The 27,602-nt window shown below is 38.4% G+C and overlaps 1 protein-coding gene across 3 annotated transcripts; it reads right to left on the bottom strand.

Moving 5' to 3' along the window:
• Positions 1 to 995: 995 nt before the first annotated feature.
• Positions 996 to 26,979, bottom strand: fam124a (family with sequence similarity 124 member A). Of its 3 annotated transcripts, XM_079881528.1 has the most exons (5): positions 26,703 to 26,979; positions 26,157 to 26,195; positions 24,303 to 24,334; positions 9,609 to 10,372; positions 996 to 3,007 (listed from the first exon to the last, which is right to left on the bottom strand). In XM_079881528.1, the coding sequence occupies exons 3-5, from the start codon at positions 24,316 to 24,318 to the stop codon at positions 2,156 to 2,158; spliced, it is 1,632 nt and encodes a 543-aa protein (XP_079737654.1). In that variant the 5' UTR covers positions 24,319 to 24,334; positions 26,157 to 26,195; positions 26,703 to 26,979; the 3' UTR covers positions 996 to 2,155. The 3 variants fall into 3 exon arrangements, with proteins under 3 accessions (XP_079737654.1, XP_079737653.1, XP_079737652.1); XM_079881527.1 differs by lacking the exon at positions 26,157 to 26,195 and having other exon boundaries at positions 1,002 to 3,007; XM_079881526.1 differs by lacking the exons at positions 24,303 to 24,334; positions 26,157 to 26,195; positions 26,703 to 26,979 and adding an exon at positions 20,526 to 21,087 and having other exon boundaries at positions 1,002 to 3,007.
• Between the last annotated feature and the right edge of the window lie 623 nt (positions 26,980 to 27,602).

Genomic DNA, 27,602 nt, shown 5'->3' with positions numbered 1-27,602 from the left:
TAAAATTATGATATGAGCACTGCTACTACTACTACTAATGACTATTAATAATTATAATAATAATTATTATTATTGGATTATTATTATTATTCTCAGAGCTAAATATTAATACAAGTGTATAATTATACATATTAATAGTAGCAATCATTATTATTATGTGATCAATACTGATTATTATATAATTAATACTATGATTATTATTAATATATATATAGAGAGAGAGAGTATGTAATAGGTTAATAGTAGTAGTAGTAATACTAATGATGATGATGATGATTATAATTATTCTTGACTGATGATTGTCATTGTATTAATCGCATATTTAATCTACAACTGCTTCACAGGAACTGACTTTATTAGAACTGATTTATGTTCTAGCAGGGTCTGTCCGAGATTTGTGTGTTGGAACTAAAGCTCTGTGATATTTGGTGAGTGCTCTCTGTCGTTCACCTCTCCTGCCCTATTTCCATAGCTCTGTGGCTGCTGGACCGGATTAACAGAATCCCAGTCCAGTGCCGGAGCGCGGTAGCACTGAGAGCCTGTATCGCCGTAGCGATGTGCCAGGTACGCTCACGGAATTAGTTGGGGGAGGGGGTGTTCTGGCACTGACAGAGGGGCAACTCAAAAGGACGGAACTCAGGCATGTCTGTCCTGTATGTGTATATATGTATGTGCACGAGTATCAACAGGTTACATGAATGTACTGAAACATAAAGGCATTGACTGTTGAAAACATCTTTGACCTTTGACCCTACATTGAACCATGTTTTGAACGAATTTTGAGACAGAAATTCAGTTAGGTGACTGGTACTTAATGTTCTGTTTTCGGAAAAAAATAAGAAGAAATGTACAGGGGGTGAATGAAATAAAAGGGTACTACGTGAGAAATTAGTCACTTTTTTACATGGCTCAATAACCTAATACAGAACACATTTGCAACCAGTATTTGAATCAGATCATAATAGCTTATAATGAATAACAGGCATACATTATTTCCATGAAGTATAAATCTTGTTTCCTGTGTTTGACCAGGTGAACATATTGGCCACATTATGCATTACATGCAATACATTTAGATAAATAATTTACTCACAATTTATAACAGGACCCAGTGACCAATCATAGTACAAGTATGAGAAGAACTTCCCACAATTTATTTATTATTTTTTCTCTCCTGGAAACAGCTGCTAAGCCCTATAATAAACATAATAATTATTTGGTTTTATTACATCACATCAATAGCAAGTAATTCACACCATGAACTGAAAAAGAATGTAATTACTTTATATTTGTAAACGCAGACATTAATGAATTCCTTGATTATTTTCTTGTCTATCCACATAATCACTGATATTTTGCACAGAAGTCATTCTAATAAAATCTCACTGATATTTAAAACAAAGTATGTACATATAATTTAAAATATGTGATAATGTAAAGCATTACTTTCAGGCCAGAAACAAAACAATTTTCCTAAACTCTTATACAGAACAAATAGTGAAACTGTACAAATTGTAGAGAAGTAAATATTTTTCTCTAAAAAATAATGTGGCATAATACAAGTGTCTAGCACCTGTGTAGTTGCCATGTTCAACCACTAGGTGGTAGAGTTATATTCTTCATTGAGTTCTCTGACATCAGCAATTGATCTTTTGTTATTACAACTATTATGAAACACAACAGAATATCACTGCATACAACAAGTAAAGTCATTCATTATGAATGCACATTGTTAAGCATGGCATGTTGCTAATAAAACATATTTTCTACAACAACATCAAAGCTTTTAAAAGGGATAGTTCACCCCAAAATTCTGTCATCATTTATTCGTCATCATGTCATAAATGTCCCTCCACTGGGACAAAAGCTTAAGTTTAATCTGTTCAAGTGATTGTATCTTTTCACAACAAACCTTTCAGGTTTCATTAAAAATATCTTACTTTGTGTTTCGAAGTAGACCCAAGGTATTATGGGTTTAGAACGACATGAGGATGAGTAAATGATGACAGATCTTTTATTTTTTAGCTGATCTTTCCCTTCAAAGGTTTTCCACATTTAAATACTCAACTGCTAACAATTATAAAATACATCAAAATCTCCCTCTTTTTACCCAAATGCCTGCATACATGCTAATGAGATGACTGTCCTGCACGTGTCAGATGTAAAATTCTTGCTCATCCTCCGCAGTGCCTTCTTGACCACAGTCATCTATTGTTGCAATACCATTGCCGTTCTGCTGTCCTCTGTCCTGCAGCGCATCTGGCTGTGAGACCCACACATTCTTCCGCTGAGGTTTGTGTACTACACAAGGTGTGGATTTTGCAGAGACACTCTGTGTTCTAAACGGCACAGAAGTCTGTCTTACAGAGAATGAGGTGTTATTATAGGTCAGTTCAGCAAAGTCAAGACCTCCATCTGTTGGAGGAGCTGACTTGGGCCGTGGTGCTGGGGCCTTTAGACGGGGCCTCAGCTGTGGGTGGGAATAACCTGAGACCACCGACAGGTCCACAGAGCTGGCGCTGATGGTTTGTCCTGTGTCCACATCTGTCTCTTCAGCTCCCACTAGAGTATCGACATTGACACGGAAAATTGGAGCAGCCATGGAAGAGAAGCAGCGAGGACGGAAGCTTGACGGGGAGGCACACGAGGAGCGGGACTCATCTGTAGGCAGAGAAAAGAGGGACTGTGTGCGGTGGCCTGTCCATCCAGCCCGAAAGAGTTCCACATTCCTCTGGAGCTTCTCCACGCGGCCCTCCTGATCACACAGAGTAGGTGGAGACGTCCTGGAGACGTGTGTGACAGGAGACGGAAGGGTCTGGGTCCGCAAACGCGAGGAGTTCCGGTGGTAGCGCCGATTCCGGTAGGAGGCAGGGCCGCGACCGTATGGTGGAGGAGGAGGAGGAGGAGGCGGCTCTGGTGGAGGAAGGGAGGTGACCGGAGGATCTTCAGGAGGAAGGTGATAAAACTTTGCAATGGTATGTTTGCGGTAATACCGTGAACCTTGAACCTGACAAAGTCAAATTGAGAGTGTTATTTGCAATTAGTAGGCACTAGGTCTAGATATACTAAAATATTTCTAAATACAAAATCACATATTTGAAAATGTAATAATATTTCACAATATTACTGTTTTACTGTATTTATGATCAAATAAATACAGCTTTGGTGAGCAAAAGACACTTTAAAATAAAAAATCGTTTGAAAGGATAAATATGGTTTGTGTTGTGTTCTGTTAATAATTTTAAATGTTGATGGGCCTATTCAGTACATGGCAATATAATAAATCTCAATATTTTTTTTACTTTTGTGTTATAAATTGTTGCCACTTGACAATCTATATAAAAATAAAATCTGGGTCCTAAAGCAAAACAAGTTGAATATCAGCTGCTTTAAATCTTTAAAACTTCTAACATCATAATAGTTTGACATTAAATGAAAATAGCTTGGGAAAAGGAGCCATGTTCCTGCAACTGCCAAACAAAACACAATGTGGCTTCGATAAAGTAACTGTACACCTGTGGAGTGAGAGAGAGAAAGAGTGAGAGAGGAAAAGAGGAAAATTTCTCTTTAAGCATTTTTGAGTGTGTGCGCATGAGAGTAACAAAGTTCCACTGTTTTCTGCTTCACACCTCACTGCACATTCCCTCCATCCTTCTACCTCTCCCTCGATCATTTTCCTCTAGGTTTTTTGGTTTTCCATCCATCTTTGAGCCTCTTTGTGCCCCTTTTTCTCACTGTTCCACTCACACATTTCCCACGTTCTCCACATTCATACTTTTCTCTCTTTGTCAATCTATTCAATTACAATTTGTATGTGCTATATCTTCCTCTTGGAATAGTTTATGTTCCTTTTCCCTCATGGGTTCTTGTAGGGTCAAATTAACACTCACTGAGCACCAAATATTTTTGGTGAGTAAACAAAATGGTCACTGGCAAGGTAATGATGCAAAATACATGTGTTTTGAAGTGTAAAAATTATAGTATTTTAAAGTATTTACAATAATGTTCAAAAGTTTGGGTTTAGTAAGATTTTTTTTGAAAAAGTCTTCTGTAATATTTATTTGCTCAAAATACAGTAACAGTAAATTTCTATATGATTAATTAATTCTTGTGATGGCATAGCTGAATTTGCTACTAGCCTATATAATATATAGAGGAGACTGAGTTAAGAGGGAGAGTTTGTCTATATATCTGTATATAGACTCAGTTAAATTTTTGCACATTCATTTGAGCGATAATGAGTATTATGTGTGAAATCCTCCCTGTGCCATTTGGCACCAGCAGGGGTTGATTAGTTAAAAGGCTGTAGACCGAGAGCCAAACCTGCTTTGATCGCAGCTAATCCAGGTCAGGCAAAATTGACCTGTATCTGTTTGTGTGTTAGTTCATTTAGCTGTCTTTAGGTTTGTTTAGTACTTTTACATTGAATCCAGTCCACACACAAGAGGCTGGAGGTGTTTGGATCTCAACTAGCATACACATTGAAAAAATAAGCATTTGCGTTTTGCAAGACGCTACCAAAAACACCCTTAGGACACCACTGCAAGAGATGCAAAGAATATGAGCTGCTCACTAAATAGGCAACCAATAATGAAAAACTGATCCACAACTCTGCATCTTATATGAACTAAAGTTAGGTTCATATAAAGTTAGCTAAAATTTGGCTACTGCAAAACTTACCACAACTCTTTGCAATGATTCTCATTTCCATGGTAACAGTGACTTATCTGATTCGTGGCGATCAATAGGATTGTGGTTAATGTAGTATACTACTGGGAATTCCTCAACTAAACATGTTTTTCAGGGTATCTGCACATTTTTGATCAACAAATTTAATGACTTTTAAGACCTTTTTAAGACCTTCAAGAATAAAAATTAAGACCATTACCATGGAAAATATATATATATAAAAATGACACTCTAGGGTGTTAAGGTTAACAAAGCACATTTGTATTTGAGCAACAGTGCAAATAGTCTTAATAGCCTTTGGTGGTCCAATTCATGCTTTCGTCAAACATGACAACGAAGCTGCCTTGATTCACACTTGACAGAAGTCCCCTTTTTATGTACTGAACAAGTCCAAATCGAGTAAGAGAAGAGGTTTTGTCCCTGCCACAACTAAATGTTTTTGCACATTCCTCAGGGAACATTGCCCTGAAGTGCTCATGTCTTCGTTGGATGTATAGGAGTGATGTCGGTTAACCGTGTGCAAAACCCACAGCATTTCAGCCTTCAGTGTATTAGTTGGGGAGAATGTAAAATGGTGCCCCAAAGACACCAACGCGGCTGTAATGTTAGCCTCAGGGCCGTAGCCTAGCCATCATTTCAAAAGTGAGGGGGACAGAATAACTACCAAATCTTTTTTCAGGCTTGTTGACAGGTTTTTCCTTAAAGGGGTGATGAACTGAGAAATCAAAGTTTCCTTGAGCTTTTGACATATAAGAGATCATCATACTATAATAATATCCTGTAAGTTTCAGAACTGAAAACTACCTTGTTAGTCCAATAAAAGCTTTTATAGACATCAGGCTCAGCAAACGACTAGTTTTTCAAAGTGGGGAACAATGACGTCAAAGAGGATAAAACACCGCCTCCACAAAAGAAGATCAACGCCTACTTCAACACGGCCTGTTTAGCCCCGCCCACCGATTCGCCCAAACATGCTAAATAACATAGGACGACATGATAATTGCTACCGGATCGAGCTACTTACAAGCAATAAACATGCTGTTGTCTAAATATTGTGTAGCGCCTGTTTGTGGAAGAAGACAGTCATAAGCTTCCTTCGGATTCCAGCATGGTTAAACTTTATTAAATCAATCACAATTCCCCGACACGGATCTGCCAGCAACATGTAAGTAACCATGTGTATTCTAATGCCTGATCTGCGATCAGTGATTTCTGTGTAATTATTCAAGTTCAGATATTTCTCTTAAAATCGTTCAATACTGTTTATGCATCAGTGACTAAACGATCAACTTCACATAATTTCTCGTAGTATTATGAAAATAATCTTTTTTTAAACTGTTATTAAATTATATAGCCTACAGAAAGCGATCAAAGAACGATCCCTTTCGCCCAAGCTGTCAATCAAACAGCACAGCGGGAGCCGCGAGAGCTTATCTGGACACTCACCAAACTCGTGATGAAATAATGACACTGTTACACTACACAACGAAGCTCTTACTGTGTATTCACATCGTGTTTGCATTGTGATTTGGTGTAAGCATTTGTGAGAGTGCAAAAATTGCGTTGCAATGATAAGATCTTTATTCACGCGATCAACAGACTGTCTGTCATCTGCATCATGCTGCAACCTTTCATGTGATGGAATAGATTTAAATATAATGCTTTAAACGATACTTTTCACGATTTGTTAATCTCGATAGCTGTAATAGTAAAAACTTAGTAAAAGTTTTCGAGAGAGTTCCTGTAATACTAGCTATTTCATTGCAAGCATGTCAGCCAATCACAGCAGTGGGCGTTTGCACTGCAGTCTCACAGCAGACACGCCCCTTAAAACGGAGCGTTCAAATCTGAGGCAGAAATCAGGCTTGGAAAAATGGCTTTTATTTATAAATTATGACAATTTTTTATGTAAAAATCATACTAACATTATAAGGGCACCCCAGGCAACATTATAAAATAATAAAACAATCCAGTTCATGACCCCTTTAAAGGTGCTGTATGTAGTTTTTAGCGGCCTCTAGCGGTGATGTTTCAGATTGCAACCAATAAGTTTACAAGCGCGTGCTCGAATTTATGAGCGAGCACTGTGGGTACCGGCCAGACTGAGACGCAACCGGACGTAACACACAAAGCATCCCACAACATGCTGGAAACTCAGGTAAACTCCCACTGCAACGTTAAAATAATAGGCTACTTTTATCAGCTTGACGTTGAACTAATGCTCCATGCTCGTACCATGATAAGTATGGAACCCTATCAACCGTGCCGAATTTTGCCACTGCAAGCACCACTTCACATTTTCTTCAGGAAATGTACATTCTAGGTTTGTAGATAAGGTTTCTCCATTATTCAAATGCCCTGCCGATGTTGATCCGTGTTTTTTACCCGAAGTTCGTCCGATTCACGTCTGGCCTTACGAGCTTCAGCAGAAAAAACGTTTTTTGTTGTTTTTTATCAATATGTGGAGTTTGTGTTGGAGTCTGTGTTTTGCTGGGCGCAGGTCGTTTCTTAGTGTTATCAGACATGTCATAAGTTGCATAAGTCATAAGTCCATGTCATAAGTTGCAGTGTCGTCGCTGTTGAGTGCAAAGTCAGTAGGCTAGACGAGGCGAGAGGTTCTGGAGCGCGCATGCAGGTGACGTCACTGGCGGTAAATCCGACCCGGGACCTTCACATAAAAATAAGAATACTTGCTTTCAGAGGTAATAGCAAAACCCGCAAAGTGGATAATTTTAATGTGAGATTACAACCCCTTCACACACAGGCAATAAAAAAATTATTCGTTTTGGTTGAAAAGCTACATACAGCACCTTTAATTGGCTTAAAATGCTATTTATTTTTAAAGCAATACAACAGAAAGAAAGAAATGCAGATGTTCAGTATACCGTATACTTTATAGGCTATAAAAAAAGTATACTTATACTTTATATACTTATGGTAAAATCCTGATCATGTATTTTACTAGTTAATAAAGTAAGCTAATAAAAAGAAAATTTTGTACATTTTAAAGATAAATTCATTAATCTGGTGCACTTAGTCACTCGAATCCACTGTTAAAAATAAATAATCCACCGGCCAACCGCCCAAACCTAACGTTATATTCTCCGATTTAGATATCTGCATCTGATCATTGCATTACAATTATTCAAATGATCAGTGTTAAGCATGATAATATGGTAAAATCACACTGAATTAAGCTGATTTAAAAAATAACATTTACTTAAAATAAAAGTTGTTATTTTGGCAAAATTACATTTCCTTAATAGCCTAGCAGAGTCTTACTAAAACTTTCCAATTGCAAACCTTTTAAAACTACTTCAAACTTTCTAGTTAGGCTTTTTCAAGAGAACTTAGTTTGTAGACAACATTTAGACAAACGTAGACAAATTTTATCTAATTGTAAAGTGTGAACAAATTATGGTAAACATAATCTAACCTAACATTACTGCCTGATTCAAGCAGATAGAGGCTGTTAATGCATGAAAATACAAATTCAGCATTAACAATCACCATGTTTATTCTAATTTGAAGGGCTTCGATAATATATCTGTGAAACTAAAAGATATTACGAATAAAAACAGTTAGTGAATATTTTAAATTTACAACAAAACTTGTTAATTATTCAACAAGAGAAATAGGCTGAGTTATCCGCATTGTGCAACACAATTCGAATACCACATGAATTATAGATGACAACTTACTTGTAGTGCTTGACTTTTTCGTGAATAAGGAGTGAAGAGTTTTTTTGCCGTTTTGAACTCATTGCGACCTCTATGAAAATTATTCGGCGCGGCCGCGCAGTTGCGTGCATTTGGGCGTGATGCACGAGTGACTGATTACCATGGAAACGTGAAAGTCACGTATGTAGATAGACTATCCTTGACTTTTTGGATTAAAAATCTCGATGTAGGCAAACAGCTGAATGGGGACAGTTGTTGCCTGACTGTCGCGCTTGTGCTTCCCCCCTTTCATATGCGCGTCAAGGGCTTTGCAGCCCACCGCACTTCGTATACCGTCGTTTTTTTGTAACCAGCCGCTATATTTCTCATCATCGAGCCAGTTATCATTAAATTTGCACTTCCCTATCTTAGCTCGCGTCTGCCACTACACTTCTTCGTCTGTTCGTCTGACAGGCCTACGGAAAACACGTACTGCCCCCTAAATGGTGTGAGATGCCTGTGCAAATAGGCACACGCTACTTTTTACTGTCTTTAGACAGGGACGTGCGCTGGTGAAATGGAAAATACCGGTAGTTTCTCCCGACAAAAGGAGAAACTCCGCCAGATGAAATTTAATGCCGCCCAGATGAAATTTAATGCCACTCTTCAAAAAATAGTGAAATTTAATACATTTTAAGACCTTAAAAAACGTATATTTTATTTAAGACGTTTTAAGACTTTTTAAGGACCCGCGGGGACCCTGTTTTTTTTAATGATAAAAGGTTTCAAATGGTATACTGTTAGTTGATGCATAACATGTCATGAGCTTTTTTAAATCAACATTTTTAGGTTACAATTTATGAACAATATTTAAAATGTATAAAGGAAAGTGTTTTTTATTATCATTTTTGCATTCTCTAGTTCATTTCAACAGTACTGTGGTGTGAAAAAAATAAGACTTTATAAAAGAACAAATAGTTCATGTAGTCTCTTGATTAATAAGAGTTTATACAATGCTATGTAAAATAATTGGAGTCTTAGTATGTAGTATGTTACTGTAGGATTCATAAACTTTCTATCGGAATCTTTATTTTCCCATACTTCTACTCACATAGTTTAGTCATTTAAATGTTTACACAGTTCATGGAAAGAAGTCAGTATATGGTCTCTGAGATGTCATTTACATGCCGTACAAATTTTTAGGACCTCAAAAAAGGCTACTCTAAGTTATATTTTCCAATAATATACTCTCTGTCTTACCTGTAGCAATATTTTGTTCCCGTCATAATCGTTGGTTTGCCAGCGGACGTCACTGATGGGCGTGCAGGGGCGTGGCAGCAGTGGCACAAGTTCACCGACATCCCTCACTCGAATCTCCATCACAGCATTTTCAGTGGGGGCGGGGCTCTGGCCTCGGGGCACCCGCTTGAATGACAACTGGATTTCTGTCTCAGGGTTGGAGTAGACCACACAGAAGCAGAAATCCTCCTTCTTCTGGGCAAGCCTTCGGCGCAGGAGCAGCCTGTACAGACGCACCTGTTCGGTGTAGGTCTCGTAGCGACAGTAGACCGTAAAACGCACAATCTCTTTGCCATAGTGCACCTGGCGAAGTGCCCATAGCGGTGTGCCTGGTGCCAGTGTGACAAAGTCCTGGCTGGCTGGTGAAAGGGGTAACAGCCCTCGTCCGTTCACACGCTCTGTGTGGTGGTACCGCCACGGTGGGCATCTCAGTTGACAGTGGAGACGTTTAAGACTCTCTTCACCTCCATATTCATCCTGTAGAAATAGGATGACGGCCAAGGATGGCTGGTGTGATGGCGGTTCAGTGACGCGCTGTAGGTGGGCCTTGGGCTTTCGAGAGAGACCACCTGCCCGTTCTGACACCCTGAAGAGGGTAAGTTCCGGGTGGAGCCAGGAGAGGACCTGATCAGCAGCTTGCTGGAGCGTTTTGGCCTGACCGGGGTCAGTGATGATGTGGATAGAAACTAGGAAAGGGTCTTGTAGGTCCCCCATGGACAAATCACCTAACACAAAGACATAACAAGAGGTGGGTGGATAGAGAGACATGAAGAGAATGATCCATAAACATGTTGCTGCACTAATTCAATATAATATATATGAATTCCAATTAAACAATGTAGCGACAGATTTTCTTCTGTATTGTGACAAACATCCGTGTGAAACAGATTATAGAAAAATGTAGGTTGGAGACTTAGGTTGTTAAATTGGATGGAGGCAGATCTGAATGTGAGATTGCAGTGAATTGTAAGAAAGGTGTGGGGTTTAAAAGGACCAAATTGGAGAAGTACAAAATACATAAGCAGAAAGAAGTCTGTTGTTTCACCGGAAGATAAAGTTAGGATTAAACATATTGATTAAACATTACGAGGTAAAATTAATAATTAAAAAATGTAACATGCATGGATGAATTGTTCACAAAGACCATTAACGTACATTTAGAAAATAGATAGAATTTTCATTTCATGCTACTTTAAATTATTTTTATAAAGTAATATATAAATAAAATGGATTAATAATCCAGTTAAGTGATTTTTTTAATCCTTTTTAACTAAGGACACAATCCTTTAAGACTGCCTCAAACCATTATTGCTTTTCATATTTCTTTTCATAATATTTTCATAATAAAAAATATCATATGTTTAAATAGACATAAGGGAAGGCATGCAGTTTTAGTCAGATTGTTTTAAAAGGGACAGAAAATACAGTCCGAAATCACAATTCACTACATTTACCCTTTTGCTGACTGTTTAAAGCAAACTGATGTTTAATTATGTTTCCTACTACAAAAATATTTAGGGAAATAAGTATATGGTAAGACATTTATCCCTTATTTATGCTTCCCCAGACTTCCCTGTTTGTGCACTGCTACCAAGCCTACCACACACTATTGCCTTTATTTATATTAGGTGTATTTGTGAGTTACATGTTCTGCTTTGTTCTGGCAAACCTACTTCAACTTTGACTTCTATAAAGGAAAGCACTGCGGGAAATGAAAAAAAAATGGATGGGCTCTCAAGACTGAATGAAATCTTTTCATCCATGTGCTCATGTTCTGTAATCAGGCTGTATAGTGAACAGTACAGCCTCATTAGTTGCATTAGTGGATGGTTAGTAACCCTGGAGAAATGCTTTGGCTCCCTGTAGGACTTCTGAATAAGGTTTGCCCTTCCACTGAACCTTTGACCAGACCGAGCCTTTAGTGCACACACATACGCACACACACAAATATCCTTGAGCACTAAAGTACATAAAAGACCCAGTTCACAAAGTGATAAAGGCATATGTGACATTTTATGATTGCAGAAATCAAACCTCAATATTCATGAGCAGGAAACAATTGTAATTGTATGACGTGATGTAAAAACACATGATCTCTCAACATTCTAAGAAATGCTGCATAATGTAGCAAACCCTTTTACTGATATATCCATCTGTCTGGCTGCTTTAATCTATAGCAGCAAGATATATCTTTGTGTTGTTATTATGAGAACACAGTTATTGTTTATAGCTACTCTAACAAACACAGAATCAAACATTTTTCTCAGTATATAGCAGAAAGTGGCAGGGCATGGACACCTGCCTCTTTCTTTTCCTCCACTCTCCCCCCCAAAACTCTGTCTCCTGACTCATGGGACTCGTCCCAGTTTGTTTGTTGTTTAAGGTTGGGGGCACCAGAGGCCGAGGGAACGCTATGCTCTTACACACGTACACACAAAAACACACTCACGCAAGTAAACACACTTCTCTAGTTGCACTGCACTCTTGCAGGTGTAACTGACACACATCATTCAATGAAGGATCCTTTCAATTGATCAGTGTAGAAAAACTAAGCAGTACCCTATATATTCGCTAAGCAAAGGTACTTGCTCAGACTTAAAACCATACAATATTTTTTCTACTGTATGACCTCTAGATTGAATACACATATGCAGACAGTCTCACGAAAGACCTAATGTGATCCAGTTAATAATTTCAATTGCCAAAAGCTTTCAGCTGGAAGAAATTAAATGTGAATGATATGGCACTTAGCCCCGCAGACACACGGTTGATTCTCAGGAAACGGTATCCTTTGACTTATTACTAATGCAATTAAGAAATCACAGATACTGAACTACTTCAGATTGTTTTATAGATTTAACTCAAAGGAAATGTTAAAATAAAAGTAATTTTATTTTTAAGTGGTGTTTTTCATTGGTATATTTCATATTGCAGTTTGCAAGTCCCCATTTATGAGGTTAATGGCTTATAATTATAACTTTATTTGTTAGTTGTTTTTTTTTTTTTTTTACAAATGTTTAGTTATGCTGTAATATTTATACCTTTTAAATGTTTTGATCATTCTGACATATTTTGAACACGCTATCAGTATATTATAATGGTTACAATATTGTGTATTTTTTTTCTCCCCAATTATCGTCAGACATAGTGATTATTGCAATCTGTGACAACCCTAAACATTTTTCAATGTATGAGGATTAGCAGAAACATCTAGTGAAACATCAAAAGAGAAGCCTAATTGTCACAGAAAAGAATAATGCAGACAGATAAAATCTGAATAGAGTTTATTGAATAACACACAGGAAGTTAGCAGGTGAATCTCTGGATTACAGATCGTGATGGTGATACTGACATGTGAGTGATAAGTCTTATCTGTTGCAGGTAGAGAAGAGAAGTGGCTGGTGGACTGAAGACTGGCAGACAATGACACACAAGAAGACTGAAGACGAAGGGACAGTTCGATGCACAGGTAAGTAATCCACAGGGAAGTAGTCAGGTAGAGGTTCAGTGTTGAACAATGAGACCAGATGCTGATGAGGATGGCAGGTGTGAATGATTGTGAAGTGTGTGCAGGTGTGAGCCAGGAGGGATTATGGGAAATGTAGTGCAAGGTGACTGGTCTTGTGACTGAGGATTGTGACAGTACCCCCACCCTCCCAGAAGGAGTGACCCCACAGCTTGAAGAGGTGAAGACGGATGCTTAGGAGGGGGGCGTGGAGATGGTAAGAGGAGCAGGCGAAAGAACGGTGTTAGCAGACGGCGGAAGAATGGTGACAGACGGACGACGAGACCCCGGCGGCGATGATGGTATCCATCCGAAGGCACAGACCAGGAGCCGACGTCCCACGGTGGAGTCGAGGGAGGGAGGAGCAAAGGTGGAGGCTGACGTCAACTGAGGGACGACCGACAGAGGCGAAGCCGATGGATCCCAGGGCGCAGATGGAGAGCCAATGGAGAAGAGAGACATCTCTGGCACAGGACTCCTAGGCGATGCCGCAGCAACAATTGTCTGAGGAGGAGCCAGACTGCCCAAAGACTGAGGCGATGCCGGTGTGATGGAGGACAGAGGCGTACCCGAAGGGAAGGAGGAGCCTGCTGCAGCCATAGGGGTGGAGAAACGGAGCGTAGCGGAAGATCTGCAAGTCCGTGGTGGAGGTGGTGTGACAACTGATCAAGGGGGAGCCGGTGGGACGAGGCAACCCAGTAAAGTCAAAAGGCAGAGGGTGTCTGGTGGAGTTGAAGATGGGAGGAGCCAAGGTGGAGCCAACACAGGTTGATGGGCCGAGGCAGAGCAAGACGACCCGAGGCTGGAGGCGGAACCACTGGATCTATCCGCTCAGGCACTGATGGTGGTTGTAGGACCTGAAGCTTAACGTGAGTGCTTGGCATTACAGGAGATGGTGAAGAGCTGACAACCTCCAGCAGAGGCGGGGCTGGAGGACTGGCTGAGCAGGGTGGTGATGGAGGCAGATGAAGGCTAGACATTCTTAAAGGTGCTGACCTCTTATCTTCGGGCACTGGCTAACGCGGCGGGTGGTAGCTCTCCGTCTGCGAGGGGCTCACATGATTCCTCCGTGCTCGATGGTGATGGAATGGACTCTGGGCAAAGCTGTGTTCTGGACCGGGGGTAAACACTCTCCAGACACCGGATTATAGCATCCCTCCAGTTCAGCCCAGAGGTGTCTGGTAGGGTCTTGTCATCAAAGATTTTTCAGTATAAAAAACCTCATGAGCCACATCAGCAAATCGCGCTGCATAATCCATTTTAAGGTCTGGTCTTCTGTCATGGAACAGAATGCAGACACAGGTAAAATCTTAATAGAGTTTATTGAATAACACACAGGAAGTTAGCAGGTGAGTCTCTGGATTGCATATCTTGATGGTGATACTGGCATGTGAGTGATAAGTCACAGTACGATGGACAGTGTTGAACAACAAGACCAGACACTGATGTGCGTGTGGAGCAGTCTTAAATAGAGTGGAGCTGATGGTGATTGATGGCAGGCGTGAATTAGGGATGAGTCACGATCTTTGAATAGTCGAATAGCCAAACTGCATGCGAAGTTCGATCATAAAATAGCTTTTTTGAATATCGTTATATTTTCGTGCAATTCCAATGTGTTCTACATAATTGACCCCGTGCCTACTGACACAGATCACGCAGCAGGGTATTTTCCTGTCGGGGACACAAGGTTTCGCTAACATGAATGAAACCCCCTACTGCGCGATCTAGGCTATTAAGAGAGTACACTATTGTGTACATAGTGTAAACAAACAACAGAAGAAGAGCATTGTCGTGACTGTTAACTCTGCAACCAACCATGCAACAACCAAGAAGCTCCATGTGGGACTCGTTTAAAAAAATTAACAATGATAAAGTTGAATGTAAATTATGCCAAGCAAAGCTGGCATACCACCACTCTACAACAACGATACATAGCCACCTGAGATCAAAGCTTCATCCTCCTCAGGCAGCACCCAGCAGTCAATGGCTAGTTTCTTGGGTAGACGTAAGTTGGATGCTAGGCGCAGTGAGCAGATCACTATGCTAATTACTAAGATGATAGCTAAGGATATGCTTCCCGTCAGCTTTGTTGAAGGAGAAGGTTTCCGGGAGCTAATGAAATTCATTGAGCCTGAATCCACCATTCCAACAAGAAAGACAATCACCACCAGAGTAGAAAAAATGCATGGTGAAAGCACAACTGATCTGCGCGGCCGTTTAGCGAGTGCACGTACAGTGTCATTGACCACGGATTTGTGGACGGCATTGACAAATGAATCACGATCACTTGCCATTACATGCTTAACAGGGATGTGTAGAGTTGAAAATCTGGCACTTGTTCTTTCTAATGCTAGAGACCAGTGGGGGCTAACTGGAAAGGTCACAGCCTGCGTGCATGACAACACCAAAAATATGGTTTTGGCCAACGCTAACGATGAACTTGAATGGGACTCACAGCCCTGTTCCACACACTCAACTTGCAATAAACGATGGTTTCAATCTACCGAACATAAAACACATAATTGGAGCTGCTAATCGCCTAGCTTCCCATTTCAAGTTCAAGTTCTTTATTCAGTCATAATGTTACTACAGACACAATAATAACATCACATCAACAAAATAATAACATTCAATGCTGAATAGGAGCATGAGGAAGACCTAGTCTTATAATTTCATGCCCCTTTTTTCAATAATCTAAACTAATTTGAAACAAATGGCTCGCCGTTTTTTTTTTTTTTTTTTTTTTTTTTTTTTTCTGTTGAGGTACAATATTAATTCACATCTAAATAATTAAATTCAAATTTGTCAAACCTTGGTTCTTAGGCTTCACTGCCTTCATATTTTCTAAGTACATTTTTTTTATACAATTTATTGAATTGAACAATCGTCTTACATGATTTTTGCACAATGTCCAAAGAGTTCCATAATTTGATCCCAATTACAAGAAACCCTTTTTGTTTTTGTGAGGTACGTGAATATGGTACACAAAAATTACCTTTTCTTCTATTGTTACTATCTGTGATTAGCATGAATTTGTTTTGAATATGTATTGGCACCAAATTATTTTTCACTCTCCACATCGTTTGTAGTATTTTAAATTTGACCAAATCTTTCAGTTTCAAGGTCTGCAATTTTATAAACAGATTGTTTGTGTGATCACGTAAACCTTTGTAAGTCACAATTCTTATCGCTTTCTTCTGCAGTAAGAACAGCCTATCTATATAACTGGTGCATGCATTACCCCACACTTCGATACAATATTTTAAATATGGAACAATTAAGGTTAAATATAGAAGCTGTAATGAAGCTTCATCCAATGTGTGTTTAACGTTATAGAGAATACCAATATTTTTGCTAACTTTACCTTTGATATACTCAATATGAGACTTCCAGCTAAGTTTGCTGTCTAGGATAACTCCCAAAAATTTGATTTCTGAAACACATTCAATATTTACATCCTCAATAACTAATTTTGTGCATCCCTGTTTTCCCTTATTTCCAAAAACCATATAATTTGTCTTATCCCAATTTAGAAACAATTTATTACAATCAAACCATTTCTTTAACTCTGTCATTTCCCTTTCAATAATGACCATTAATTCATTTAAATCTGTCCCCGTCTTGAACACAGTTGTGTCATCAGCAAACAACAAAAAATTTATGTATTTGGAAGCCTCAAATATATCATTAATAAATAATATAAAAAGTTTAGGGCCAATTACAGAACCCTGGGGAATTCCGCATACAACAGTTTTATAGTCCGAGACATGATTTTTAAATTGAACATATTGGCTTCTATTACTTAAATAACTTTCAAGCCATTTATATGTCTGACCCCTTAATCCATAGTGTTGTAGTTTTGTCAACAATAGGTTATGATTGACAGTATCAAACGCTTTCTGCAAGTCCAGGAATATACTTACAAGATACTGTTTTTTGTCCATTGCAGCAAGAATTTCTTCAGTTAAGTGAATTAGTGCAGTGGCAGTTGATCTATTGGAACGAAATCCATATTGATAATCAAAAAGTAAATAATTTTTTTCCAAAAATAAATCTAATTTATAAGTAAACCATTTTTCTATTATTTTAGAAAACTGTGAAAGTATTGAAACGGGTCGATAATTATTAAACTCGTGTTTATCTCCTTTTTTAAAAATAGGTATTATCTTTGCAGTCTTCATCTTTTGAGGAAAAACACCTGAACTGAAAGAAAGATTGAAAATATAAGTTAAAGGTTGAAGTATGCAATCTATTGTTTTTTTTACAATGCTCATATCTATTCCATCACCATCACAAGAAGTTTTAGTTTTGCACTTTCTCACAATAGCTAAGATTTCAGTCCCGATGACTTCATTAAGAAACATTGAATGTAAAATTCTACTACCTACTGTCGCATTACTACCATATGCAACATTACTGGGATTTTCAAGTCTTTTCGCAATATTAGGTCCAACATTGACAAAGAAGGTATTAAACTCATTTGCAATATCTGTTCCATTATCAATAACCATTCCTCTGTGCTCAAAATACTCAGGTAAATCTTTACTCTGAGAATTTGGCTTCATAACCTTATTTAAAATTTTCCAAGTTTCTTTAATATTAGTCTTGTGTTCATATAATTTGTTTTTATAATAGTCTTTTTTTGCCTGTCGCATTATAGTTGTTAACTTATTCTTATATCTTTTATATTTAATTTCATAATTACTAGACTTGTATTTTATAAAATCTCGGTATAGTTTATTTTTATTTTTACAGGCCTTCTGTAACCCACTGGTTATCCATGGTTTTTTATTAAATTTATTCACTTTACCCATTTTTAAGGGACAATTTTTATTATAAAGGGTTACAAATATATTCAGGAAGACCTCATAAGCATTATTAACATCCTCTACAAAAACTTTACTCCAATCTTGATTAATCAGATCCTTCCTAAATGAGTCTATTTCCTTCTCAGTCCGAACTCGAGTGTATTTAACTTTATCAACATCACTCCTTTTCTTACCAATTTTTAAGCCACCGACAATAAAAACTGGTAAGTGATCACTGCTATCACACAATAGCAGACCACTATGGAAAGTAATGTCAATATTATTGATAAAAATATTATCAATCAATGTTGAAGTTGTCCGTGTCACTCTACTGGGTTGTGATATCACTGGAAACATACCTCTGCTATACATTTCATTTAAAAAATCATGGGTTACTGTTTGGCCTTGTGGGTTCATTAAATTAACATTAACATCACCACATAACCACATAGTCTTATTTAACATTGTACAGTCTAGAAGTTCAGTGAGTTTATCTTTAAATACTTCTACATTTGAGCCTTGTGCTCTGTACACACAAGCTATAATTATTTTTTGCTTTGTTTCCAACTCAATTTCCACCGCCACACATTCTAGAAGACCTTCAATAGCCACAGACATACTTTCAATAACCTTACAAGTGTATGTTTCTTTGACACATAATGCCACACCTCCTCCTCGTTTTCCCGGTCTGTCCACATGATACAAACTATATCCATCAATTCCTAAATCATAACCTTTGACCGCATTTAACCATGTTTCAGAAAAAGCGATTATATCAAACTTGCCTTTTAATGTATTTAAATAATCTATAATTGTATTAAGGTTTGTATAAAGACTTCTACAATTAAAATGGACAAGTGAAAAATTATTATCTAATTTAACATTTGAGTTGAATTCATCTTCACTATAATATTTGCACGGAATTAAATTATGGTTGCGCACATGCCTTTCTGAATCCAAATCTAAATCCAAATCATATATTTTATACTCCCCATTTTCTCTCATTTCTAATGGGATCATTTGTTCAGCCATAAGTCGTGGATCAAATGTTCAAAAATAAATACACAAGAACGAAACTCAATGCGCGACAGTTCCTTTTTTCTTAATGAACCAGCGCCTTTAAAATAAAAACTTGAAGTCAGTACCTTGTGTGCGCATTCACTTCTTGATTTCATTGTCCCAACCATAATCTTGATCCGTAGACAATACAAACCCCCTGAGTCTTTAGCATGCAGCTCCAGTTGGATGCTTATTTTCCAACAATGTTTTAACAGCGTCTACGAAATCGCACACCGACGTTTTCCTTCTGCGTGGACTGACAGTTTGCCAACCAGCTGCACATAGCGTTGTCTCCAAGTCTGGTTCCTCCGCAGGTAGATCCATTGTGATGCCGAACTCAGGTAGGCCTCGCACAGCAGCCGCTGGGTTTTCAAAGATCTTGGCTTTACCGTCTTCACAGAAAATTTTCAATTTGGCGGGGAATAATATGCGGTGTTTGATCTTCCTCTCGCGCAGCACTTTACGCACACCGTTGTATTTCCCCCTTTCCTTGTAGACAGCAGGAGTAAAATCTTCATCAAAGTAGATCCTGTTACCATTCACTTGTACAATTTTCTTCATCCACGCCGCCTTAAGCACACTCTGTTTTGTGGCAAAACTTTGAAATAACACCATAATTGACCGGGGACGCTCGTGTTGCCCAGGCCGCTTTGGCACGGATATCCTGTGCGCACGCTCAATGCAAAGCTCTATGGCAACACCAAGTTGTTCCCGAATCAGATTCGACACAAAATCAATCATATTATTTCCCTCACTTTTCTCGGGCACTGAGTAAATCCTGATGTTATTCCTTCTTGAGCGGCTTTCCAAATCTTCACATTTTTCTTTAAGTAAAGTCTGTTGCTGTAACATGTGAATCATTACTCGCGTAATGTTCCTCTCATTGTCCTCGCTATCAGACAGCCTATGCTCAGCAGCGTCCATTCTTTTTTTAATATCTCCAAGTTCATTTCGTAGATCACTCACTTCTTTCCTCAGTGCCACAAAGTTCCCCGACGTCTCAGTGCGAAATGCTCTTATTTCGTTAAGTATTTCAGCCATACCAAACGCGGCTGCGTTGCTTTCCTCAGTCCCATTATCTGGGTCAATTTGTTTGGTTTTACTTTTTGGCTTTGTCATTCTCAGATTTTCAAGTCAAAGCCCTTTAGTGAAATGTTCTTCTAGTAAGGACAACACGATTTTTCCCAAAGAAAAACAGTTATAGTCGCAATATTCACTTTCAGTTTGAACAATCATTTACCAGCCATATACTCCGGCGGCCATCTTCGGCGGCCATCTGATTTCCATCACAGCACAGTTGCAACACAGGCATTAAAGCAAAAGCAACAACTCCAGAACATACCTGAGCATAAGTTAGTGCAATCCTATAAGACGAGGTAGAATTCAGTATATGACATGTTCAAGCCGTGTGTGCTGCCTTATCAGACAGGAGTGTCACTAAGCAATCAGATGCATGCACCCTAGAATTGACAGATGATAGTTGGATTGTAATGGAGGAGGTCTTACCCGTGTTGCACTCGCTAAAATGTGCCACCACTGCCTTGTGTGGGGAATATGACGTGTCCATCTCCATGGTGTACCCAGTGACCATAACTTTACTGTCCAAGCATCTCAAAGAAATCCCAGGGGAGAACGCCAAAGTCAAGGGATTCAAAAGCACAGTGTCTGTCTCACTGGAAAGGAAACTTGGGCCTGCAGAAGTCAGCAACGTGCGAAAGGTTGCATACATCACATCATTCCTAGACCCAAGGCACAAGCACCTGAGATTTGCAACAGATGATGTTAGAGGCGCTGTGCAGGCCGAAATCAGAGACCTCCTGTCCAGCATTGATAACACTGGAGACACGGAAGGCGCAGAGGAATCGGGAGAAAGGCCTACAGAACCACCGGCGGCTAAAAATCCACGAAATGACGCCCTCTCTGCTGCAGCGATTGCTGTCTTGTTTGGCGAGGATAACATCGAGCAGACAGCAACAGCCACAACCGAACTCTTGTAATACTGCCAAGACATATGCCCACCAATGAACGCTGACCCCATGACATGGTGGAAGGCCAACGAGAAGAAATATCCCCGCCTGGCAAAGTTAGCAATCTCCTACTTAGTAATAATAGGTTTGCCCACTCCAAATCTACAAGAACTAAACACCAAAGCCATTACACGTATCGCTCATGTAATATCCCTGGACATTACTCACCCACTCAGCCGCTACTTCTTACTCCTACCCTCTGGCAGGAGGTTTAGAAGCATAAGGTGCAATAAAACCCACTTCAGCAGAAGCCTAATCCCTTCAGCCATCCAAACACTCAACAAGACAAAGCCACACAGATAAATAAATTGTATGCATTGAAATAATGTATGTTTTTTCCCATGTAAACCCCGATGATATAAGTATATGTCTGTGTCAAATTTCTATTGTGTATGAAATATGTATGTCTATATGTGCCATACGTATGTGGTGTGAATATGTACGATGAAAAGCGTTTCTGGAAATGTGAAAAATAATTTCCCTAAAGGGACAATAAAATATACTACTACTACTACTACTACTTGGGTGTGCCTGTGACTTCTGTGCCATCCGAGCGGGTGTTCTCCGCGGCTTGGACTAGGTTGCGCTTGCGTCTCCTCCCAGAACATGTTGACATGCTAATTTTTTTGAACAAGAATATGACATATGCCTAAGCGTTAGGCTATGAATAGTTACATTGATTGAAACTAAAAAAGTAGGCAGTTAAAGTTATTTAAGCCAGGTTCGCATAAAATCATTATGACATATATACTACCGCATTTATTTTATTTTTTGATCTAACGAGCATCTGGTTTGGCGATGCAGAAACGGACTGTCGTGCTTATTGTTTTTATACTTTTTTTTTCTTCCAATTAGCCTACCATAGGCCTACTATGTAAAAAAGATAACGACGAGAACATGTTACTTGTTCAATTAATAAACAGTTTGTTTGATGACAAATCGCTAAAGATGAAATAGGCCTCCCTTTCTGTCATTGTGAGAATGTGCGTTTATTTTTGATTTTCGAACAATATTCGACTTCTGCTACTCGATTGTCAAATGGCATTTTTGGCAGAAATTCACATCCCTAGTGTGAATGATTGCGAAGTGTGTGCAGGTGTGAGCCAGGAGGGATTATGGGAATTGTAGTGCAAGGTGACTGGTCTGGTGACTGAGGATTGTGACATTAATGTTATTAGTTATTAAAAAATGTTCAGTTATAATTTGTGAATTATTACAAGGCAGTGATACTACCATAATTCACATAATTTAAGTTATCTATTCATATTATTAATAAATTCCAAACTTACTGTAACAGGGTTGAAATATAGCAGCATATTCTCATGTTAGCATATGTGACCCTGGATCACAAAACCAGTAACAAGTCGCACGGGTATATTTGTGGCAATAGCCAACAATACATTGTATGGGTCAAAATTATCGATTTTTCTTTTATGCCAAAAATCATTAGGATATTAAGTAAAGATCATCTAAATTTAAAAAAATTGACCCATGTGACTGGTTTTGTGGTCCAGGGTCACATACTGTATGTCTAAATAAGGGAAATCTGTAAGTTTCTGTGTATCTGTGTAATATGAGACGCAGCTCTGCGTTGAGCTAGATTCAAGAACTTGAGCTTGATCACTTTAAACCATCTGTAATCTCAGTTGAGTCTGTAATGGAATGTAATCTATTTGGCTGTGTGAGACTTAAGCAACACCATTAAATAAGTTTAGCACCAGCTTAACCATCCCTAATATACACCACAATCTGGTGCCATTCTTACACTGTAAAAGTGGTGACCTGCAATTATGGCTATTTCTCTCTTATCTGCCCCTTATATTTAATCTTGTTGGTGTAACATAATGCATTTAGGTTGACTGAGTGATGTTAAATAATATTTTTGACTTGAATTAAAATCAATTAATTTAGATGTAACCACATGAAGCATTTCTCTTTTTTTCAGTGTAGAAAAGTAAATGTACAGAGATATAAAGAGGGAACACAGAGTTCAGAGAATATGCAATCAACTCCAGATTCTGTTTATGCAGAGCATTGAAGTTGTTAGTGATGTGACAAAACAAAGATATAGAGAGGAAAGTGTTGTGCACATGGTTACAGACAAAATCTGATGAGCTGCAGAAGCGACGAAATGCTGACATGACTGATGATGCAGTAGTAAGCAGTTATTCATGGCAGCATTTCAAGAAAGCATATTGTCATACTGTTGAAAAAGTAGAGAGAGAATGCAGAAACAATGAAGGGAAATGTGGTGGAAAAAGTGAAAAACATTTCCCTTCCATGTGGAGGTGTTTTGATAAAGAAAAAGACAATGGAATATGAATTCAAAATAACATTCTCATTATAAATGAACATTATAAATTGCACCCTGTGTGTGTGTGTGTGTGTGTGTGTGTGTGTGTGTGTGTGTGTGTGTGTGTGTGTGTGTGTGTGTGTGTGTGTGTGTGTGTGTGTGTGTGTGTGTGTGTGTGAGAGAGAGAGAGAGAGAGAGAGACGAGAGAGAGAGACGAGAGAGCGAGAGAGAGAGAGCAGCCCCTCTCTTTCTCCCCCTCTCTCCTTATTTCTCAAACAGTCTCATTCTGTTTTCTTCATTTTCTGTTCCTGATTTCCCACTGAACCACTTTTCTTCATTCTTCAGTAAATTATACAGTCTATTATGCGGTGTCCTTGATGGGCTCTAGGTTTTAGAGTGTGTGTATGCGTGTGTGAGTAGGTGAGTGTGTCTATATGTGAGTGGGTGAGTAAAAGAGTGTTCTTCCTGCGCTGTCACTGGGAGGAGTGTTTCCTGCTGCCCAGATTAATGGGCTAATATTGGACATTAATCCCTCCATAGGGAAACAGACTGGGCCCAACACAGCCACATGGAAAGGTCAGCCACAGACACACACACAAGCAGGCACTCACACACAAACAAGCGGAGGTGTTAGAGCTTGCGAAACACTTCAAGCTGTGATTTCAAGAACAAACTAATCTCACTGTCATGGCAACAATTGTCAAGTGTTTTAACTAACTGAAATCTTCCACTTGTAATTTCTAATGTGCTTTTTGAAATACATATTGTTCCAAGATTAGCTTTGCAAATAATAGTCCCTTAAAAACACCCCAGTGAGAACAAGACAACATGATGGTATTTGAAGTGCATCAGTCAGATATGGCGAGTTGAAAATGTGTGTGTATGTGTTTGATTAAGACATGTTTTATTAGAAAGTTAATCTGAATTGCAAGGGGAATGTACCAACAAATGACATGTACTCACTGCTTGCTGATGACATAAGACTGTAGTCAGACCTGAGAAGAGAGTGAATGACAGAAAGGAGAGAGAAACAGAGAGATACTTTTGTTAGAGACTGTTAGAGTGATTTAGGATTCCAAGGTTTCAAAGGAAGGTCCTACATCTGGACAAACAATCCTGGGTGTCATGGTATATAGTGTGTGCAGTAGATCCTCTAGTGTATACAGTACACACACATATATGCAAAAGTTATGATCAAAGATTGTGTCTTTAGCTGCTTTTTGTCAAAAACAAAGCATAAGATATGCTCCCAGCTCAACTGTTGCTGAGAAAGGTTAATAAGAAACAAAGAATGAGACCTGTTTGAAATATTTCATACCTTATGTACACGTGCCACTGTGACCTAGTGTTTTTTTGTTTTTTTTTATTTTTTGTTCATTGTACATGCTTTGTTTTATCGCTCTCTGGTCAAACTTTTTCCTTTCCTATCTCTCTCTCTCTCTCTCTCTCTCGCTGTCTTCCCTGTTTCTCTGGTAATGAGAACAGTGTAATACCAATTCTTTTTAAGAACAAGGAAATTCTGTGTATAGTTAAACTTGAATTTTGAATGTTGTCATTTAATGCTGTAATGTTATGGTATTTACTGGTAATATGGTGCGACATACACTACTGTTCAAAAGTTTTGGGTCAGTAAGAATTTTTAAAGAAATTAATACTTTTATTTTGCAAGGACACAATAAATGAATCAAAAGTGATGGTAAGATATTTATAAAGTTACAAAAGGTTGCTATTTCAAATAAATTTCTATTCATCAAAGAATCTTGAAAAAATGAATCATGGTTTCCACAAAAATATAAAGATGCACAACTGTTTTCAAAATTGATAATAATAAGAAATGTTACTTGAGCATCAAATAAGCATATTAAATGATTAGAATGATGATAGCATAAGAGACTTCTTTCAAAAACTTTTAAACTGTATTGTACATACCATGGTCTTTACTTGGCATTCAACAGCAAAAGCACTTTTGTGTTTCTAATATTTAATACAAAGAAAAGTATCATAAAAGGCATTGTCATTACAGTGAATGAGATGTGTTTTACATTTGCTAATCCTGAATCAATGAGTGCTGTGCTGTATATAATGAAAATCTTAATGCAGGTGATAGAAGTGGTGAATTTTCTGTTGATTTTTATTAGTCTCACACTTCAACAATGAACTCTTGAGCATCATTAGAAAGCATCCTTTTTAAAATTCTCTGATCTACTGCCATTCATGCAGTTTACAGTCAGTTACTGTTTTGGAAACAAACTAAATGAGAACATAAGGCACACAACAAGACACCCACGTAAACCTAATCTGAAAACCATTCGTGGAAGATATTCAATAGGCTATATTTACAAATGGGAACGAGCCCTTCATATAATTTTTACTGGATCATCCAGATACAACGCATTTTTAGGTCAGATAAATTTCTAAGACATTTTTGTCCATTTTAAGGATAAGTTTGAGCTAGAACTAGATTATCAATCTCACTGGTAAAAATAAAATTTGAACAGAAATGTTGTGGTTCTAACTCAATGATGGATAAGCTATCAACATTTGAACTTAAACCAAAGGTTGCTGCTGTGTACTGTAAGTGGCTTTGGATAAATGCATCAGCTAATTGAAGACTGGAAGGCTGTCACTTAAGTCATTAGAAAGGTGATGAGGCCAACAAATGATTCTAGCATATCTAAAGAAATAATATTCTAAAACAGATTATATACAGTTACATGTAGCCTACTCCAGAATGTAGGATTTAAGCAATATGCCAAGACTACAGTCCTACTAAAGCAGTACCTACACCTACAACACAGCCATTACGATGTGACATACCTATAAACAAACCAGGATGCATCTTTTCATCGTTCACAGCTGAAAGCACAGAATGATGGTACAGATCACACATGACTTTGAAATAATAAGAGTTAAATCTCAGGTAGAGAGCCAATGTGAGAGGTATGTGATTATTAGAATGGCTACTTCTGTCACTCTCTAGTGCTAATCAGCCAAGAAGCGTGCAATAACAGCTAAACTCATTGGCTTTCCAGTTACTTTTCATCAGTAAATCTCTGCGCCAGATGTCTTGGGTGTTAATGCCAAACAACAGATGGTTAAATGAGAAATGGGGCAAAAGAGGTAGAAACGAAACAAGAAAACTTCAAATAAGCGCCCTGTCAAAATTATTTTTTATTAATGACTTGCGCGGATAATGAATCAGAATCCTCGTCGTCAAAATACTCACTTTAAATGAATCAGATTCTTCTAAGCGCGTTGGTGTTTGTATCACATCGGCGTCTAAGCTTGTGCATTATGGCTATATTCGCAGTAGGCTACTTTATTTCATTATCTAAGCAAAATAAGTTCTTTATCATCGCTCACCCTCCGGTCTCCGCTCCTGAATCAGCGCACTCATCTTCTACTGAATTCTTCATCTCTGGTGAAAGTGTCAGACAGTAACTTCACATGCCTCCCGTTTTCTCTTCTGCACTTTAACGCCCACGTACACGGCACACAATAACTGCGAATAACTTTATAAAGCTGGGATGGACAAAAGACCCCGGTAAGGGTGACAGGAACAGCTAACAGTGACACGCCAGAGTCTGTCTGATCTGGTTCGTTCGTGAAGCTTGTGCGTCACCGTCGTTCATTCAATTCAATAGCGTTGCGTTTACCGCTCCCAGGTGGCACAGCGAGTATTTCACTGGACCATGAGACAAACATAATGCGCACTCAGTCTGCGTGGAATGTGGACATTAAGATAAATAATAAAATAAAATAAAAAAATCACTTAAAGTATCTACAAAACTATATGGATTACGAAATATTTTTAATCTTAAAACATAGTCGATATGGATGCTGCATGCATTATGGATTATGGATGCGTTAATTGCGACACAATGACAAATCCCCGACAGAAATATTTTACAGGCGCACTCACATTTGTTTATTTTGCCAAAATGTTTTACATATTAAGCAAATGAATAGGCCTACTCTTGAGATAACTTAAATAGCTTAATGTAGGCTAGATACATTCTTTCAAGAAAAAAAGCTTTATTCCAATAATAATAATTCGTTACATTTATATGTCGCTTTTCTGGGTAGGCTAAGCGCTTTATTATGGAAGGGGGAATCTCCTCAACCACCACTGTTCTACATGGAGCAGGTCGCCCTCTCATGGCTGCGGTGACACATGACCAGATTTGTAATTCCCAATACAACAACAATGATAACGTGTATTTATGGAATCAGATCAGTCTCATTATTAATTCACGCAAAAAA

Source organism: Squalius cephalus (genome assembly GCF_949319135.1).
Source record: "Squalius cephalus genome assembly, chromosome: 9".
NCBI classification, from domain to species: Eukaryota; Metazoa; Chordata; class Actinopteri; order Cypriniformes; family Leuciscidae; genus Squalius; species Squalius cephalus.
This window is presented reverse-complemented; position numbering and strand designations above follow the sequence as displayed.